Below are 16,752 nucleotides of genomic sequence, written 5' to 3'. Positions count from 1 at the left end.
GAAGAAGAGGACGAAGACGACGACGACGACGACGAAGACGAAGAAATCTACCAGCAACAGCAACAACAGCATCAGCAACACGAACTCAACCAGGATGACGAGGCAGACCGGGCAAGCGACTCAAGCTTCAGCGACTCAGTCTCACTCTCATCAACACCCAGCATCCCATGCTCAGACGACATCGACTTCACCCTAGTCTACGCACTACACACATTCCTAGCCACAGTAGACGGACAAGCGGTAAGCAAAAACAACAACAACAACAACAACAACAACAACAAAAACAAAACTAACAAGAAAAACACACACACATCCAGTCAGTCGTCAAAGGCGACCGACTCACCCTGCTCGACGACTCAAACTCATACTGGTGGCTCATCCGCGTACTCAAAACACTCGCCGTCGGATACATCCCCGCCGAAAACATCGAAACACCCTTCGAACGCCTCGCCCGTCTCAACAAGCACAGGAATGTCGATGTCAGTCTCATCACCACCACCATCCCCCCTGCTCACACACACCACCTAACACTCACCCACTCTGCCCCACACAGCTCTCCTCCGCCACCCCCGTCGATGTCCAAGCAGGCGCCGCCTCATCCCTTGCCCAGACCCGCTTCTCCCAACGCATCCCCAGCGCCGGCGATCCCGTCCGCTCGAGATCCCCCCAGGATCGCCGCAAGGGGCCCGCACCCCCACCCATGATCGGCCCGGGCTACTTCTCCCCACCCCCAGTCGCACCCGCACCCGGCACGGGCAAGGGGAAAACGGTGGCCTTCACTGCACCCACCTACTTCGAAAACAGCGGCAACGAATGGAGCGACGAGGAGGAGGGCGAGAGCGGGAACGAACACGAGATCGCAGATGGCGACTGGGACGGCGAGGGCGAGTTCGAGGAGGGCGAAGAAGGCTTCGAGGATGAGGAGGAGGAGAGCGAGGAGGAGGAGGAGGAGGAGGAGGAGGTGGTGGTGGTGGTGGATGACGAGGTGGCTGCGGCTGCCGAGAGCAGCTCAACGGCCCCTCAACGCCCCGAACGCGCCCCAGTACTCGAGCTCGACTCCGCTGCGCTGAAACCGACGATCGACTCTCAGCGCCAACAGCTGGAAGAACAGCTTGCACAGGAACACAAGCAGCAGCAGCGCCAGTACCAGCTGCAACAACAGATCCAGCACCAGGTCGCCTCCGAGCAATCCCTCTCACGCCAGACCTCGCTCGAATCGGAAGAAGCCGCCAAGTCGCCCAGCGGCTGGGCCAGGCTCCGGCTGGCTGCCCGCGCCTCGGCAGACTCGCTCCGCGGCGGCCCGGGCAACGCGAACAAGGACGACTCGCGCAGCCAGCTCGGAAAAGGCCTGTCGCCCGTCCAGCGCGCCCAGCTCGACTCGCCCCAGGCAGCCAACACCTCCTTCTCCAAGGAGGCCGTCTCCGAGCCCGCCCGGAACATCACCCAGCAGGGCCCACTCGCCAACGGGGGGCCCAAGAACGCTTCCACCCTCTCCATCGACAGGCTCGCTTCCACTTCCTCCCTCCCGCTCATCCCCCATTCTCAAGCCGAAACTAAAAAACTCACTCTCACGCCGGATATCGCTCGCGATACGGCCGATTACTCCATCGATGCCTACCAACCCAGCCCTTCTCGTGGCTCCCACCTAGTAAGTCTCATTCACATCTTTCATCATCCCAACATTCTAAATGTCTTCAATCGATCGCCCAGACCCGCCAACGATCCACCTCGGCATCCTCATCCGAGAGTCCGTTGCGACAGCTGGCCAGCAAGCGCATGAATGGCGAGCCATTATCGGCCTCCCTCGAAGCCCATTCGACCGACTCGCATACCGCAGAGGACGGCACAAAAGGCTCGTCCAAGCAGACCAGCAGTACCAAGAAGGAGGAGAAGAAGAAATCAGGCGGCCTGCTCAGCGGCTTCTTTGGGCGGAAGAAGGACAAGAAGGCCAACAAGTCCGATCCGCTGGATGACACCCGATCATCCTCCCTCGAACACGACCGAAACCGCTCCTCATCCCCGCTCAGCCCCTCCGAACACTCCGTCCGCTCCCTGACTTCCCCGCAACAGCACACCGACGGAGGATCTTCTCCCGGTGGACACGCCCGGCGTATGGGCTCCTCGGAAAACGAGGACCTGTTCTCGACGGACGCGGCGCTCAGGAAGCAGCACGAGGAAGCTCAGGAGGTCATCCATCGCCAGCAGAGTCTCTCAAGGGAGATCAACGAGCTCAATGGGGCTGGTCACCACCCGCAGAAAAAGCCCAGCTATCCCCCGCTCAACTCCAACGTCCCGTCCCCCAGTCTCGGCCTCCATTCGCCGTTCTCCCCCGGCAGCTCCACGGCCTCGACGCGGCTTGCGTACTCCCCTGCTGCTGCTGCTGCTGCTGCTGCTGCTGCTGGAGGGGGAGGAGGAGCGGGCAGGGTCCGTCCGGGCAGTCTGATCGGCTCGCCCGGGATCGCCGGGATGGACGTGCCGATGCTCAACGTGCTCCGGATCTTTGCGGGCGACAACGTGGACTGCGAGGCGACCTTCAAGACCGTCCTTCTCAGCGCCCAGACGACCACCCAGGAGCTCGTCGTCCAGGCCCTCCAACGCTTCCACGTCTCCGCCACCGAAGACGACCGGGCCAGCTACTACCTGACGATCAAGGACGTCGTCTCCGGCGAGGAAACCGTGCTCGATGACCACCAGACCCCGCTCGGCTTGTTCGAGCTCATGAACGAGGCCCTCGGCCACTCCGCGCTCCATCTGCCCTCCGTCAAAAGATCCTCCGTCGGATCCATCTCCTCTATCTCCTCGAATCTCTCGCTCAATCCTGCGATCTCTAGGCTTGGGATGAACGACTTCAGCGACGACTCCGCCGTCAAGTTCCACCTCAACCGCTATCCCCAACCCTCCGACCGAAGCCACGCTTCTCTTCCCGCTAGTCACTTTAATAATGGGATGGTCCCGCCCGGGCGGAAGCAGGAACGCACGGGCTCGCTGGCCCCGATCCAGGAGGACGGCGTCGCCTCCGCCCATCGCGACCGGCCACCACCACCCGCCGCCACGCTCGCAAGCCCGTCCTCGCCTGCCTCGCCGGCCCAATACGAGGCCGGGAACCCGCCGAGCGCGCTCTCGAGCGCCGGCTCGACCGACTCATCCTCCGACCCCCTCAATCTGTCGCCCTGCGCATCCTCGCCTTCCACGGCCACTATCACCTCCTCCTCCCCCTCGCTGCGCTTCGCGATGCGCGTCCGGATCTATTCCGCGGACTTGCCCGAGGGGCTGGTCTTCGACCCCCAGTCTAACGCTATTATTCCTCGGGTCGTCTTGCTCGAACGCACCTACCGCTCCTCCTCATCCCCCTCTTCTTCCGCGACGACGACGACGACGACCTCGACGACTTCGTTCCGCGAGAAAGTCATCATCTTCCCCCGCAACATCCACACCTCGGAGGCCATCGAGCATTCCCTCGAGGCCTTTGGGATCGCCGAGGGCGTCGTCGACGGCGGCGACGACGTCGATGATAAGATCTCCAAACGCAGGAGCTCGTCCAAGATCCGGTACGGGTTGTCTATGAAGGCGCCTGACTCTCCAACAGGTGTGTGCTGTGGCTTTGTGTATCCAAGAAGTCCTCGAGCTGAATTCGCCTCGTTCCACAGAAGTGCCGGTGAATCTGATCTCGAAGGTGTTGGATGCGTACAGCGTCCCGCCGATCTTCCGGCCAGCAGACCGGACCTCCAAAGAGGCCCGACGGAGGTCGCAAGAGTACCACCCCTTCGTCCTCGGCACCCTCCAAGACCTGCAGCCCTCGGACCCGATCTTCAGCCTGCGCCGCGCCCTGCTCCATCACCCTCCACCCCGCAGAGACCATCCGCGGAACTCGGCGGGCGGCCTCGCGGGGGCGGTTGCCGACGAGCTGGGCCTGCTCCAAGCTGCCAAGAAGGCCCCTTCGCGCCCGGCGCCCTCGGCCCAAAGCTCGTTCAAAACCGCCCAGGAATCCATCCACTCGGTCGAGTCTGGCTTGCTCAACGGCACCCCCCCGGTCGTCTCGCCCGCCCCGCTCACCGTGCTCTCCACCCAGCCCAACGCCGATGAAGGCATCGACATCAACCTCCACAACCATGCGACGATCCGCAGCAGACGCGGCGACGACCTCGACGGCGGCCCCGGCGCAGGCCAGCGCCACAGCTATCGCTACTCGTACATCGATCCGAGCGGGGAAGAGTTCGACATCAGCTCGCTGATCGAGAGCGAGCTGAGCAGCGACCCCGGCGAGCCTTCCCATCATCACCCTCATCAGCAGCATGGGAAGAGCGAGGTGCAGGAGAGGAGGAGCCACGGCCCTCGGACGGCCAGCCCGTCGACCGAGGACGGCTACGCAAGCGCGCCCGAGTCCCCGCTCTCGTCGGTCAACCGGCTCAGTCCCTCGGTCATGCGCCAGCTGCAGCAGCACCAGACGGACGACGACTCGGCCATCGAGGCCCTCCGCGTCGCCGACCTCACCATCGACCAGATGCCCCCCTCCAGACAGACCTCCCGCGACTTCAACCACGCCTCCGACGACCTGCTCGCCTGGACCGTGCGCAGACAGGGCCCCCCGGCCGAGCCCAGCCGAGCAGGGGGAGCCGCGCCGTTCTTTGCCGAGGCGCTGGACAGCCGGATCCAGCGCGTGCTCTCCAAAGTCAACGCGTCCACCCATCCGCCATGGAAGCCGTCGGCCGAGCAGAAGCCCTCGGCCGGGATGGAGGAGACCCTCCTGGGGCGGGGGGAGGACGGGGGGGCGCCGAGCGCGGGCTCGTCGGCCCGGTCGAACTCGTCGAGCCTGGAGGACGCCGACGGCAGCGCGTCGCCGACCACCCCGCTCACCGCCACCTCGCCCACCGGCGAGTCGTCGTCTTACACGCCCATCTCCTCCGCCACACGCGGCGGGGGCATCGACTCGCGGCTGTCGATGCATCGGGAGGCGCTTGGGCCTCCGGCTGCCGCGGGCCCGGTCGTCGGACGCGCCGCTGGGCCGAAAGGCATGGGCCCGGCGTGGGTCCCGCTGCTCTTTCCTGCCTCCGCCCCACGCGCCCTCCTTCCGCCCTCCTCCTCCCCCAGGCCCGAGCTCCAGCACGACGGCGGCGCCGGCTTGGACGTCTTGTTCAACCTCGTCCTGCTCTCCGCCTCCCTCGCTGCCGCGCCCGAGCCCGAGCCCTCGACGACGACCGCGTCGCGGCCCAACCCCAGGGCCTGCAAGCCCCCCGCCCCGCCCCTCTGGCTCGCCCACCCCGCTCTCGCCGCCTTCTTCGACGAACCCGCCTCCGCTGTCGCCGCTGAAGGCGTCGCCTGCGGCCGGCTGCCGGTGGCTGCCGGCCGGGCCGGCCTCCTGTCTTCGAAGGACTCTTCCCTCCACGACTCGTCTCAGCTAGACTCGTCCCAGCATGACTCGTCCCTCCATGACTCTTCTCAGCAAGACTCGTCCCAGCTAGACTCGTCTCAACAAGACTCTTCTCAGCAAGACTCTTCTCAGCAAGACTCTTCTCAGCAAGACTCGTCCCAGCAGGACTCGTCCTCCAGCTCCGCCGCCGCCGGCATGTCCGCCAGCACCGGCGACTCCGGCGCCCTGCTGGCCGACGACATCGCCGCCTTCCTCGGCCACTCGGCCGCCGCGCTCGACGCCCTCGACGGCACCCTCGACCGGCTCTTGCGCGACGCCCTCCTGCTCTAGAACCCCCCTCGTCCTCCGTTCCCCCCCCCCCCCCTTTCTCTTCGCGGGTCGGACGCCGCGCGCGTCTTCTTGAATAGCTTTGTCTTCGCCCTCTTTCGATCTGCCCTTCTCTGTCTCTCTGTCTCTCTCTGTCTTTTCATGTGTGTCTGTGTGTCTGTGTGTGTTTGTTTTTAGAGGCTGTGTGGGTATTAGTTTGCGAGCCTGGTTGGCGGCTCGAACGTGTGAGAATGGTGAGAGACACATAATGTAGATGTCGGGGTGTGTAGAAGTGCGGGCCGGCTTGTAGGCGCGGAGAGCTTCCGGCCGCAGTGTGTGTGTGTGTCCCTCTGTCCCGCGGCTCCGGGGGCTCTCTCGGCGAGGACCCTCTCCTCCAGCTTCAGCCCGCAAGACTTCCCGGGTCGTCTTTCCGACACCCGCTCCGGCCGATGTGTGCAAACTGTGCCCCGATGGCGGCTCCGGATCGCCCGGCTCTCCTTGCTTGCTGGGCCAAGGCCAGGCGATCGAGCGCCGGTCTCTCGTCTCTGGACACTGGGGCCTTGGGGCGCCTTTGGCCAGGAAGCCTGCTGCTCGTCCTTGGAAGGGGACAATGCCCGACGCCCCACAGCCTCGGAAAACCGTTGTCTCGCCGGCCGCGGTGGCTTGTAGCCAAGATCCCTTTCTTTTCTTGGTGTATGTAAACCTCATGGCGGGGAACCTGCAAAGCTCCACATGTGTGGACTACGTAACAAGCGTTCGACAAGCCTCTTCTTCGGCCAACAACGAAGGACACAGGGGCACCAGGCTCCAGAGGCGAAGCAGAGTTTGGATGCCTTGTCTCGGCCCCGCTTTGCCAATACCGCAGGCGGGCACCCAATCCATGATTGGCTGCTCCTTTGTTCCCAAAGACGCCATTCATCTGTTTCTGTGTGCGAATGTCGGCCATCCTTGCCCCGAGTCCTGCCGCGGAGGCTCCTGCAGCAGATCGATGTACGCAGCCGTCCAGAGACCTTCCAATCTCCGCTGATGGAGGACACAGGCTCCGGGGGACCAAAGGCGCCCCATTGTCCTCGACTCCATGCACCGCAACTCCATGCACCGCAAGTGCTGGATCGAGTCCAGAGAGACAATGACCAGTTGCACTCCCGCCAAACACGGCCGTTGGTCGGAAAATGAGCGCTTCCCTGGCGCGTGGATGGCCATCGCCAGCGTCGACAATGGCCTTTGTCCACTACTCGTCCTCCCTGCTCCACCAGTGAGTAGGCGGTGTGCCCCATCAAGAACTATTAATACCCGCGCCCCACTCGTCCTCCATTTCTCCGCGCCTCCATCCATCCTCCTCACTTCACTCGACCCTCAAAAACCCCCGAGTGCTCTGTATCTTGTCTGCCCCTGCGACGGCACACGTTCTTGCTCAGTCTTCGCCATGACTGATATCTCTTCCCGCGAAAGCCTCGCTAGCCTCTCGTCGGCAATCGCGAACACGAGAATAAGCGCTCCTGGCCACAAAGGTACATGTCCTTCCCGCTTGATCCGGCGGGACCCTTTCCCCGCCCGGTCTGTGCTGCTTCCAGAGCAGAGCATCCTTGCCATCTGCTCCAGCTGGACCGATCCTTCCACCCCCCAAGAAGTCTGCTTGGTTGTTGTATAGAGGTGTCGCAGGGGAGCTGATCTTTCGTTGCTGGCCTTCGCGGCCCTTTCCCTCTTCGTCTGGCCGCATTTCTTGTTAGATGACGAGACAGTAGTTGGCGCCAAGGATGCTCAGCCCGAGGCCGAACAGGACCACGCTCCGGTCGTGTTCGGGAAGGGGTGTGTCTTGCACGACGATCATGACGAGTTCAGCCAACATATCATCAAGACCATCCTTCAAAGCGGTAAGCAGCCATACATCCTCCTCATGTCTTCTGTCTGTCTACTCTAGGTATTGGAAAAATCGCGAGTACGATTACTGATGCTCACACCATCTAACCTTGGGGTGTCATTTCTGTCCTGATAACGTGTTTAGAGCGGGAGCTTGGAGATGGAGTCAAGGAAGAGGACGAGAAGGATGCGAAGGATGCAGCCAAGAAGCCGTGTTGTAAGTACAGTCTTCCCCCCCCTCTTTTTCCCCTTTCCAAAAGGGATACCGAGCTTACGACTCAAGCCCAAAACAAACAGTGATACGAATGTTCAAGGGCGACGAGCTTGACGAGAACTTCGTGTACACCGACTCTGACATGGTCAGCATCATTTCGCGGATCGTGGATGAGAACTTCGACTGTTTTGAGATCGAGGAGGTGCAGACCGGTATGTGCGATTTCGTTGTCCCCCGGCACTTGGCGCACAGATAATGATGATTTCTGATACGCCTTCTCAGCCACCTACGATCGCCTCAAGTTCTTTAACGAGGAAAGCACTGTTGATGCTGCGTCAGGCTGGGAGGAGATCGTGCACAAGACCCCGATCCAAGAGCTATTTTCAAGTGAGTACCAGACATTTCCTTTTCTCGTCGACAAAAGCAGAAGAGGTGGTCAAGATGTTTACGGTGCTTGCTCTTTTTCTTCCGCTTTTCTACCCAAAAACAGTGATAGAGTTTCTGCGCGAGCATGCCCGTGATAGTTCCGAGGCAGACGAGCGTCCAATGGAGTCTCCCTTTGTGGACGTGAAGACTGTTGTTCCAGAGGAGCCCAGCCAGGTGACCGAGGCCGAAGAAAAGGCCGTAGACGAGCCAGAGGAGGAGAGCTCGGGGTCCATCGTCGTTGTTCCTGATCCTGATCTTTTGCCGTCCGATCACGCCCCAATGACCGCCACCCTCGCCGAAAAGAAAACCGACGATGCGGGAACATGCGCCGAGGAAAAGGGCCCCGACACGATCGCGCCGATGGAAGATCAAGCGAAAACGCTCTCAGTCCAAGGTAGACAGCGAAACCCGCACTTTGTGAGCAGCGCCATTGGCTGAGATTTGACTCCGATGCACAGGCTCAGCAAACTTGCTCGCGCGGATCTTACACGAGACGTTTGGCGGGGACGGGGCTCAGAAGGCGCCAGTGGCGGCGCGTCCGAAGGTGGCCCCGTTGGACCTCAGCAGCATCGCGAGCAAGGAGGCGGCCAAGGGGGCCCGGCCGGCGTCGGGGCTTCCTCTGCTACGCTCGAGGCTCGACTCGGCCCTCTTGAGTCCGCTGAGGACCGCCAAGCTCAGAGACGCCGTCCGTCCGCTCGAGGAGCTCTACCTCCGGAGCGCCAAAGACTTCGACAAGCTCGACACCCTCTGGGCCGCCGTGAGCTCCCCTTTCTCCGGATCCCATCCCCCAAGATCTGCGTGCCCTCGGATGCTGATCGGCTCCCCCTTCTTCGCCGCCAGTCCGCTAACGACTCTTCTCTCAAGTGCGGCCTCATTCGCGCCTGTGACACCCCCCGCGGCCCCGAAGGGGGCTTTGGCGACGGCACTCCTGCCGTGTGCTGAAGCCACCGTCTGGATGCAAGAATGTTTTATCCGGAAGTTACAAGATCTTCTCTCCTCCTCCCTCGTCCTCTCGCTCTGTATTTTTATTTCCTGGTGACGATCTCTCTATTGTTCGCTCGGGTAAAAGGTCTCCATTCTAGTAGTCTCTCTCGCTTCTCTGTCGCTGGGACTCCGTCCCTCGTGAAATTGTATATAGTCATGTGCCCCGCGCCTCAATGAAAACACGCTGGGGTTCTGGTCCAAGGATGCGTTTTCCCTGACGCTTTTCTATGCCTAGAGATGCAAGAACAAGGTGACGGTCCTGGGAGGCCCGTGTTTGGTCGAGCATGGCCGAGCCGCGAAACGACTGCCAGTCAGTCGCAGTGAAGGATCATCGCATTGAGAGTCCCTGCTTTGTTGGCATTGTCCATCCATCCCATGAGCAGGGCTTGTATGGAGCTCTGTACCAAGATTAGTGGCCGTCACACCGCGGCGGCCCAACACTGCTCCAACACTTCTAGTGTTCGCAGTTCTGTAAAACTGAATCAGTCAACCAGATACCCCTTCAAGTTTTCGCCGCTGGAACCCAAGTATAGTCACCTGGAGAATCTGCAACACCTCACGGAGGGACAAATTCAAGGGCAAAAAATCTCACTTCTGCGGTAATTGCACCATCTTATTTTCGCCCACTTCAGCATTTCAGATCACAAAACACCCGCAATATGCCCAATCCACGTCTATGTATTACTTTCATTATATGCTGCTTGAACATTTTCAGCTTTCAAGTAGTTGAGCCGATGAAGGCCATGTTACCTGTCGACATAAGCTCTGGCTCGGAATTGCGTGCTAGAGGGACTACCACAGACACCGGGGACCTTGGAAATAAAGTTTTACCCATAAATGGGGAAGCATCTTCAGACAGACTGATCACAAGCAAATCTCTTGAACGTAGGGATAACTTTCTACTCTTTTTTTTTTCTTAACGGTGGAGATTCAAATAGACAAACTGGAAAACTTAATGCTACTCTTTTTTCCTTTCTTTTGGCTGTTTGATTTACTCCGCTATTCGTAACAAACCTGAAATGAGCAAAGATTCAAAACAACTTCAAACAGAAACTGGTCAAGATCTGGAAAGCACAAAGCAATGCTACAAAAAGACATTGATGAATTTTGATATCTGGAAGTGTGCTGTTCTAGAGATGAAATTACCTGAGGACAAACTTGTTCAAGTTAAAGGAAAGATGAAGGAGATCAGAAATGCACTTAGAAATCTATTCAAAAAACGGATCTCAGAGCTGGAAGATCTTCCCTGTGAATTCTCAGCCACCAATGGTTCTGTCAATCATTGACAGATCAATGGATATGTTGCTTTATCAATCACTGAGAGATTAGAGTTGATCTGGCTGAATGCAGTTGCAGATATCCACAAGATATGGGAATTATTGGAACCAACCAATAAAGATGAATCAATCTCATTCATTAGAAAAGGAAGTGATATCATGATTGATTTCTTCATTGACTTACAAAATCTTGAAATTATCACCAAGAACTGTCTCTCCAATTTTCTTAACAAGGAGGGTGGTTCACGGATCATCTCATCTTATGCCTTCAACAGATTTTGTCAACCCACGTGGGACATGTGCAAGATTTACATGAATTTTAATATCAAACTAAGTCTTCTAGAAGGCCCTGCAACAGCAAAAATGGGGGATCTTTTGAAAGGTAAGTCAAATATAGTAAATTTTTAGAACCAACCAAAATTGCTGGAGGGCTTATTGAAAATATTTTTGTATCTGCTTCACAATTTTCAGTTTTGGAAGAGGATGCCTGGAGAAAAATTGAATTTGACTACCTCAAGGCTCAAATCATGGCATATACTAAAGATGCTCCCCAAGAAATTCCTTATCAGATGGAACATTTATTCAACAGGTTCATTGAATTGGAACACATGGACAAAGTCTCTGTGGAGAATATGCAAGATTTCATCAACCATTCCATGAAGCATTTAGGAGATGAATTCAAGACAGAAGTTGCAGAAAGGGATGAAATTGAAGCAAACTCATTGATCAAAACAAAGCTTGTATATGACATGATTAGTTACCTCCTGCGTCACCACAAAGATATTTCAATTCCTGAAAATCAAGAGAGCTTGTCTTATGACAAAATGTGGGCAATTGAAGCTGGAGTTATGTGGCTTTCAAGCTTATATCACAGACTATATATCAGGGCTAGATATTATGAAGATGAATTGGACCCAACCCCTTGGAAACCTGATTTCTTGGTGGATGAAAATGAAAACAGATGGATTTCACTCTTTTCAGTTAGTGGAAAGCAGGTAGAAGAAATTGTGGATTTGTTTGGACATGCCACCTTGAAGCCAAACTTTGAAAAGCTGAAAAGAAAGAAACACATTCAAACAACCACATATCTCAATGCAAGATATGACTACGCATTTTACAAAATCATCTCCCGGGATGATGAAGAAAGCGTTGAAAGTGGGTTATTAAGTCTCATCAAGCACTTCAAGCAAGCTTATTATACTATTATTGAGCATTATGATGATTTAATCCGCAACAACATTACCAGAGAAAAGTTACATGAAGAAATGGAGAAGATCACCTTCTATGACAACTATGCAGATGACCCCAGGTGGGTTGGCTGGCTATTACACAATAATTAGGTACCTTGTTGCCTGAGGTGTTTCTCAAGACAACACTTGTTAGTTTTGCTACCAGCCATGATTGTGCAAGACTCAAGATTAATGTAAAAGATTTATCTGAATTATTGTTATCATTTTTTAATCACTCTCCTTCTCATTATTTTCACCATTATTTGGTTGCTCTTCTTTTAATTATTTTCACCGTCAGTTTTTCACCTTTCTCTTTTCTCTCTTTTTAGTTTTTATTTGTTTCTAATTTGGTCTGATGTAGAGTTTCTCAAAGGATGCTACAAGCCCTACAAGACCACACTTTCTCTGAAACAATGAAAACATATCATTGAAGCAAGAAATCTTACCAGGCCAGTGCTTTGCGAGTTCAGCCTACCCCCGGGGGCCTGAAGTCTGGAGGGACTTTGTTGAGCTATGTAGCCCCGCATTGCAATTTTTGGAAAAACAAGAAAAACAAACCCCCAAGTTTTATGCCCAGTTTTTTGATTAATTGTCGGTGACATGCGACAGCGTTGACATGCTCCGAATAGCCAGATTTCACGAACATTTCACATGCCTTTAATGACGCAAACAAAAATGGATTGTTGTAGATCTCGACGACATGCGTCGATCAGAATGAACGGTTCCTCTATTGCGGAGAAAAAGCAGAACATAATCTTCTTCAAGACCCCCAACGAATCAACTGGATATTCGGAGGATGAGTACACCAAGACTTTCGCTTCGACGGGGGCGTACCAACCGATATTTGTGCCGATTCTGCGGACGAAAGTTTCAGAGGAAGAGGTTGGCGAGCTAGCCAAGTTGATCAAGATGGGTGCAAGACGGTTGATGCTCGATGGCGTGGTGGTGACTAGTGCTCGATCGGTCGACTCCCTCCAACTGGCCATCAAGAAACTTAACCAGGAAACTAGCCAGGGCCAGCAACAAGAACAGTCCGCTTCAGATTGGCGCACGATCCCATTCTTCGTCGTCGGCCCGAGCACTCACAATGCTCTTGCCCGCTTGAACAACTTCAGCAATCCTGCAATCTTCCCTAATCCGCTCAACCACGAGATCGAGATCTTGGGCCATAATGAATCGGGTTCGGGGCACAAACTAGCTGAATTTATCAAAAACTACTTCTCTAGGAAAGGTACAAAACAATCTCAAAGAAGCAATTTGAATGGTCACCAGAAACATCAGGATACCAAAACTGAAGAAGGGGCATATTGTGCCACAACTAGCCCGACTACAGTCCGACTGCTATATCTGATCGGCAGCCATCAAGACTCAAGTCTGAGTGAAAACCTATCAAAACACAACGAAGAAAACGGAGCAGAAAGAGAAGAGAATGGTAAGGATGAGCGCACGGGACGAATCCGGTTCGAATTAGTACCGACAAGAGTCTACTCGGTTGAGCCCGAAACGCAGCCGCGTTTCGAGCCACACGAGTTGTTTCCTAACCACGACTGCTCGCCTGAGTCCGGCGGTGATGATCGGAGAAGACAAGATGAGGATAAGAGAGGCAAAGAAGAAGGGGACGAGGAGCGGAGGCGGATGGAAGAAGAGATCAAAGAAGAGCTTGCGGAGATGAGACGGGCTGGGAATCGGGCGAAGAAGAAGAACGATTGGCTGGTCTTCTTTAGCCCGAACTCGAGCCGGATAGTCCTCGAGAACATCAACGACCTCCTCGTCCAGATCAAGCTCAAGTTCCTATCTCTCCAGAGGAATCCGCCCGCCTCAAGCTTCAGCCACGATCTGCTCCACCTCGACTCGGTCAAGATCGCCGCTATCGGCTCAACGACCGCTGCCTTCCTCGCCAGCCACTTCGCTTTCCACCCTCAGGTCGTCCCCCTCAAGCCAAACCCTTCTAGCCTTTTACGTGCTATCCTAGAGTTTGATAATCGTCTTTCGTCTGACTCTTCCACCCTTTAAGATTAGAAAAAAAAAAAACTCTCTCTTGAGTCTGTAACCCTTCATGATTATGGCATTTACTATCATAAACAGCCAGTGTTTAAACAATATACACCCATCTAATAATCTCCATGAACTGTGCAACATATAGTCACTCCTCAGGGCTAATTTTTTTGTAATAATCAAACAACGCATAAATCATCTCCCCACTAGGTAAAAAGGACCGGGTGTTTCTCAAGGGGGAGAGTGATTAAGATAAGATTGTCAATCATGAATATAGCCATTGTCATTGTTGGCATCTGCATTGTGCGAAGTCAAACTTGAAAGGCTTATGATCTATTCCAATTTTTATCCTCTCAGGTTACAGATATCATCCGAACTTGTGATACTGTCCATTGTTCCACACTCAAATCACCAGCTTCAACCAGATTGATGGGGCCTCAAAGAATCTAAGTGCAGTGCGATATTGCTCAAGATTTGTATTCCTTTGATTTTCAAGATTTGTATTCCTTTGATTTGTGAAGAGCATCAGTACAGAGTAAACTACAAGAAATACTTGCTCAACTGCCCCCAGTTGAAATATGGGATGCTCTATTCTATCTGCCTTTGTAACTCTACGCGGGTACATAATAGCTGCTTTTGCACAGTAAATGTGCATTTGAGCTTGGTTAATTCAACCTTCAAGAAATTTGTGGAAAAAGGGAAATAGCAAAGCAGAGATGTTGAACTTGGCTGTCACAATGGGAAATCCAAAGATGTGATCAAGAAAATTGAAAGACTATCTGGAAGTGAAACAGATCCTTCCATTACAGAACATGCTTTGATATGGAATAGAAGAGGGTGTAGAAACAATTTTTTAGACTTGAGAGCTAAGACCAAAGCAAGGGAACCTCAACTAAAATCCTTAACCTTCAGTAAATTCAAAATCTTTAATTTCTTCATGTAAATCCTCTCTTGAAAGGTTTTTTTGGAATAAATGTTCATAATAGTCAAAGATTTTATAATAAGATTTCTTGAAGTGTACAAATAAAGTGAAAATACCAAAATCAAACTTTTTTTCACCCTCCCAATTCTGAATTTGGTCAAATAAGGAAAAGTACTTGTTTCTTTTTGCAACAAGATGGTTGAGTTTTTCTGAGCTCAGCTTTAATTTTTGATCTTGAACCAAATTTTCTATTTCTGCTTTCTCTTTTTCACTTGCTGAAAAGAGTGAAATCCATCTGTTTTCATTTTCATTCACCAAGAAATCAGGTTTCCAAGGCATGTTGCCTATTTGGTTTTTATATTCTTTAGCCCTGGAATAAATTGAGTGATATAAACTTGATAGCATCATTACACCAGCCTCAAGTGCCTGGGCGGTAATGGAAAACATGTCTCCCTGATTTTCAGGTGTAACATCTTTGTGATAACGCAGTATGAAGCTAATCATATCATATACAAACTTGGTTTCAATCAAGGATGTTGCATCCAACCCAAATCTGCCAGTAATTTCTTCATCTATTCCATACCCCAAATGTTCCATGGCATCATTAATGAAATTTTTCACTTTTGTTGCTGAGATTTTGGAAATGGGGCTTGGTGATGCTAATTCAAGGAACATCTCACACACATCTTCAATGGGTTCAACATAACCTTTTGTAGGATCTTTAGTATATGCAATGATTTGATGTTTTAGGTATTCAAATTCAATTTTTCTCCATGCATCATCATTCAAAACTTCATATTTGAAAGATGTGAGAGAATAATACCAATTATCAGCCTCTCAGAAATTTTGCATGATCAGTTAATTTTTATATTCAAGACTAACCTTCCAAAAGATCCACCATCTTTTCTGTTTTAGGGCTTTCTAGAAGACTTAGTTTAACATTGAAGTTCATGTAAAGCTTGTATACTTCCCATTGTGGTTTACAGAACCTGTAGTAGGCATAAGATGATATGATCCGTGACCCATCCTCTTTGTTTAAGAAATCAGAGAGACGGTTCTTGTTGATTATTCCAAGATTTTGTAAATCAATAAAGAAATCAATCATTAAATCACTTCCTTTTCTGATTAGTGGGATTGAATCATCTTTATTCATAATCTCTGGAGATTCCCATATTTTGTGAATATCAGCCACCAAATTGAGACAAATGCCTTCCCATTGCTCCATGGATAAGACCTCTCCAGAAACCATTAATTCCAATCCCTTGGGTTTATATGGCTGATCTAGAAGCTCATAAATCCTTTTTTCAAATAAACCATGCACTGCATTTCTGATCTCTTCCACCTGGATTTGAATTCTAGTAAGCTGAGCATTAGATAAGCTCATGTTTAAGACACTAGACTTCCAAGTATCAAAATTGTCTAATGTTTTATGATGTTGCTTTGTGATTCTTTCCAAGTCTGCTCCACCATTTATCCTGAGTTTTTTTGACACAGTAGATTTAGTATGGATACCTGAGGAGATGAATCCCCAAGAAAATCAGAGAAGATTCAAATCAATTTTTCTTGGTTTTACCCTCCAGATTTATGATCATTTTATCTAGAAGGGTAGCCTTACCTTCTTGAGATGATTGATCTGAATTGCTTGCAATCAATTTTTCTCAAGGCCTCTTGAAAGTGTTGGATTGTTGCTCAGTCATGGGTACAGCTTCATCCATATAGTCCCTAGCATCCATGGTAGTATCTCCAATGTGGGATGGTGAGACAGGGCCTACCTCATCAATTATCATGTCCTCCATTGGGTAAACTACTTGTAAGCCAAACATTAGGAAGCTGCATACTATAAAAGCAACCCTCAAACAAGAGTTGGGCATCTTGTGTGGATCTGATTCTGTGATCTGATAAACAAGAAATGGCAACTGCCTTTTATAATATTTGGACCCCCTGTGGTGAGAGTTTGTAGTTATGTATGTGTGGAGCTTGCGGGGCAGTGGTGGGCAAGCCTTTCCGAAGCTCCAATTTCAGTAGAGGGTGCATGCTTTGTATGTTCTTCATATCACAGTGTTTCTTCCAAAGTATGAGGTAAAATTCTTAGGCCCCGTTTGGCTGCCGCGTTATACATCATAAATGGTTGAATTTATGACATGCAACCCCCGGGGGTTTCAGAGTTTTGG

At 52.6% G+C, this 16,752-nt stretch overlaps 3 protein-coding genes across 3 annotated transcripts; all 3 read left to right on the top strand.

Moving 5' to 3' along the window:
- Positions 1 to 167: 167 nt before the first annotated feature.
- PtA15_15A90 (uncharacterized protein) lies at positions 168 to 5,698 on the top strand (the record flags this gene model as incomplete). Its single annotated transcript, XM_053163746.1, has 6 exons — positions 168 to 240; positions 322 to 479; positions 554 to 649; positions 1,205 to 1,648; positions 1,711 to 3,586; positions 3,615 to 5,698. 6 exons carry the CDS (start codon positions 168 to 170, stop codon positions 5,696 to 5,698), a joined length of 4,731 nt encoding a protein of 1,576 aa, XP_053027254.1.
- A 1,069-nt stretch (positions 5,699 to 6,767) lies between these two features.
- Positions 6,768 to 9,116, top strand: PtA15_15A89 (uncharacterized protein; the record flags this gene model as incomplete). Its single annotated transcript, XM_053163744.1, has 8 exons — positions 6,768 to 6,929; positions 7,326 to 7,548; positions 7,680 to 7,751; positions 7,832 to 7,960; positions 8,031 to 8,135; positions 8,239 to 8,568; positions 8,633 to 8,931; positions 9,039 to 9,116. The coding sequence occupies 8 exons, from the start codon at positions 6,768 to 6,770 to the stop codon at positions 9,114 to 9,116; spliced, it is 1,398 nt and encodes a 465-aa protein (XP_053027253.1).
- A 1,061-nt stretch (positions 9,117 to 10,177) lies between these two features.
- On the top strand, positions 10,178 to 13,677 carry PtA15_15A88 (uncharacterized protein; the record flags this gene model as incomplete). Its single annotated transcript, XM_053163743.1, has 4 exons — positions 10,178 to 10,427; positions 10,509 to 10,817; positions 10,907 to 11,744; positions 12,354 to 13,677. The coding sequence occupies 4 exons, from the start codon at positions 10,178 to 10,180 to the stop codon at positions 13,675 to 13,677; spliced, it is 2,721 nt and encodes a 906-aa protein (XP_053027252.1).
- Between the last annotated feature and the right edge of the window lie 3,075 nt (positions 13,678 to 16,752).

Source organism: Puccinia triticina, chromosome 15A, assembly GCF_026914185.1.
Source record: "Puccinia triticina chromosome 15A, complete sequence".
In the NCBI taxonomy this organism is placed as follows: domain Eukaryota; kingdom Fungi; phylum Basidiomycota; class Pucciniomycetes; order Pucciniales; family Pucciniaceae; genus Puccinia; species Puccinia triticina.
Note: the sequence above shows the minus strand (reverse complement) of the source record. Positions and strands in the feature narration are given on the sequence as shown.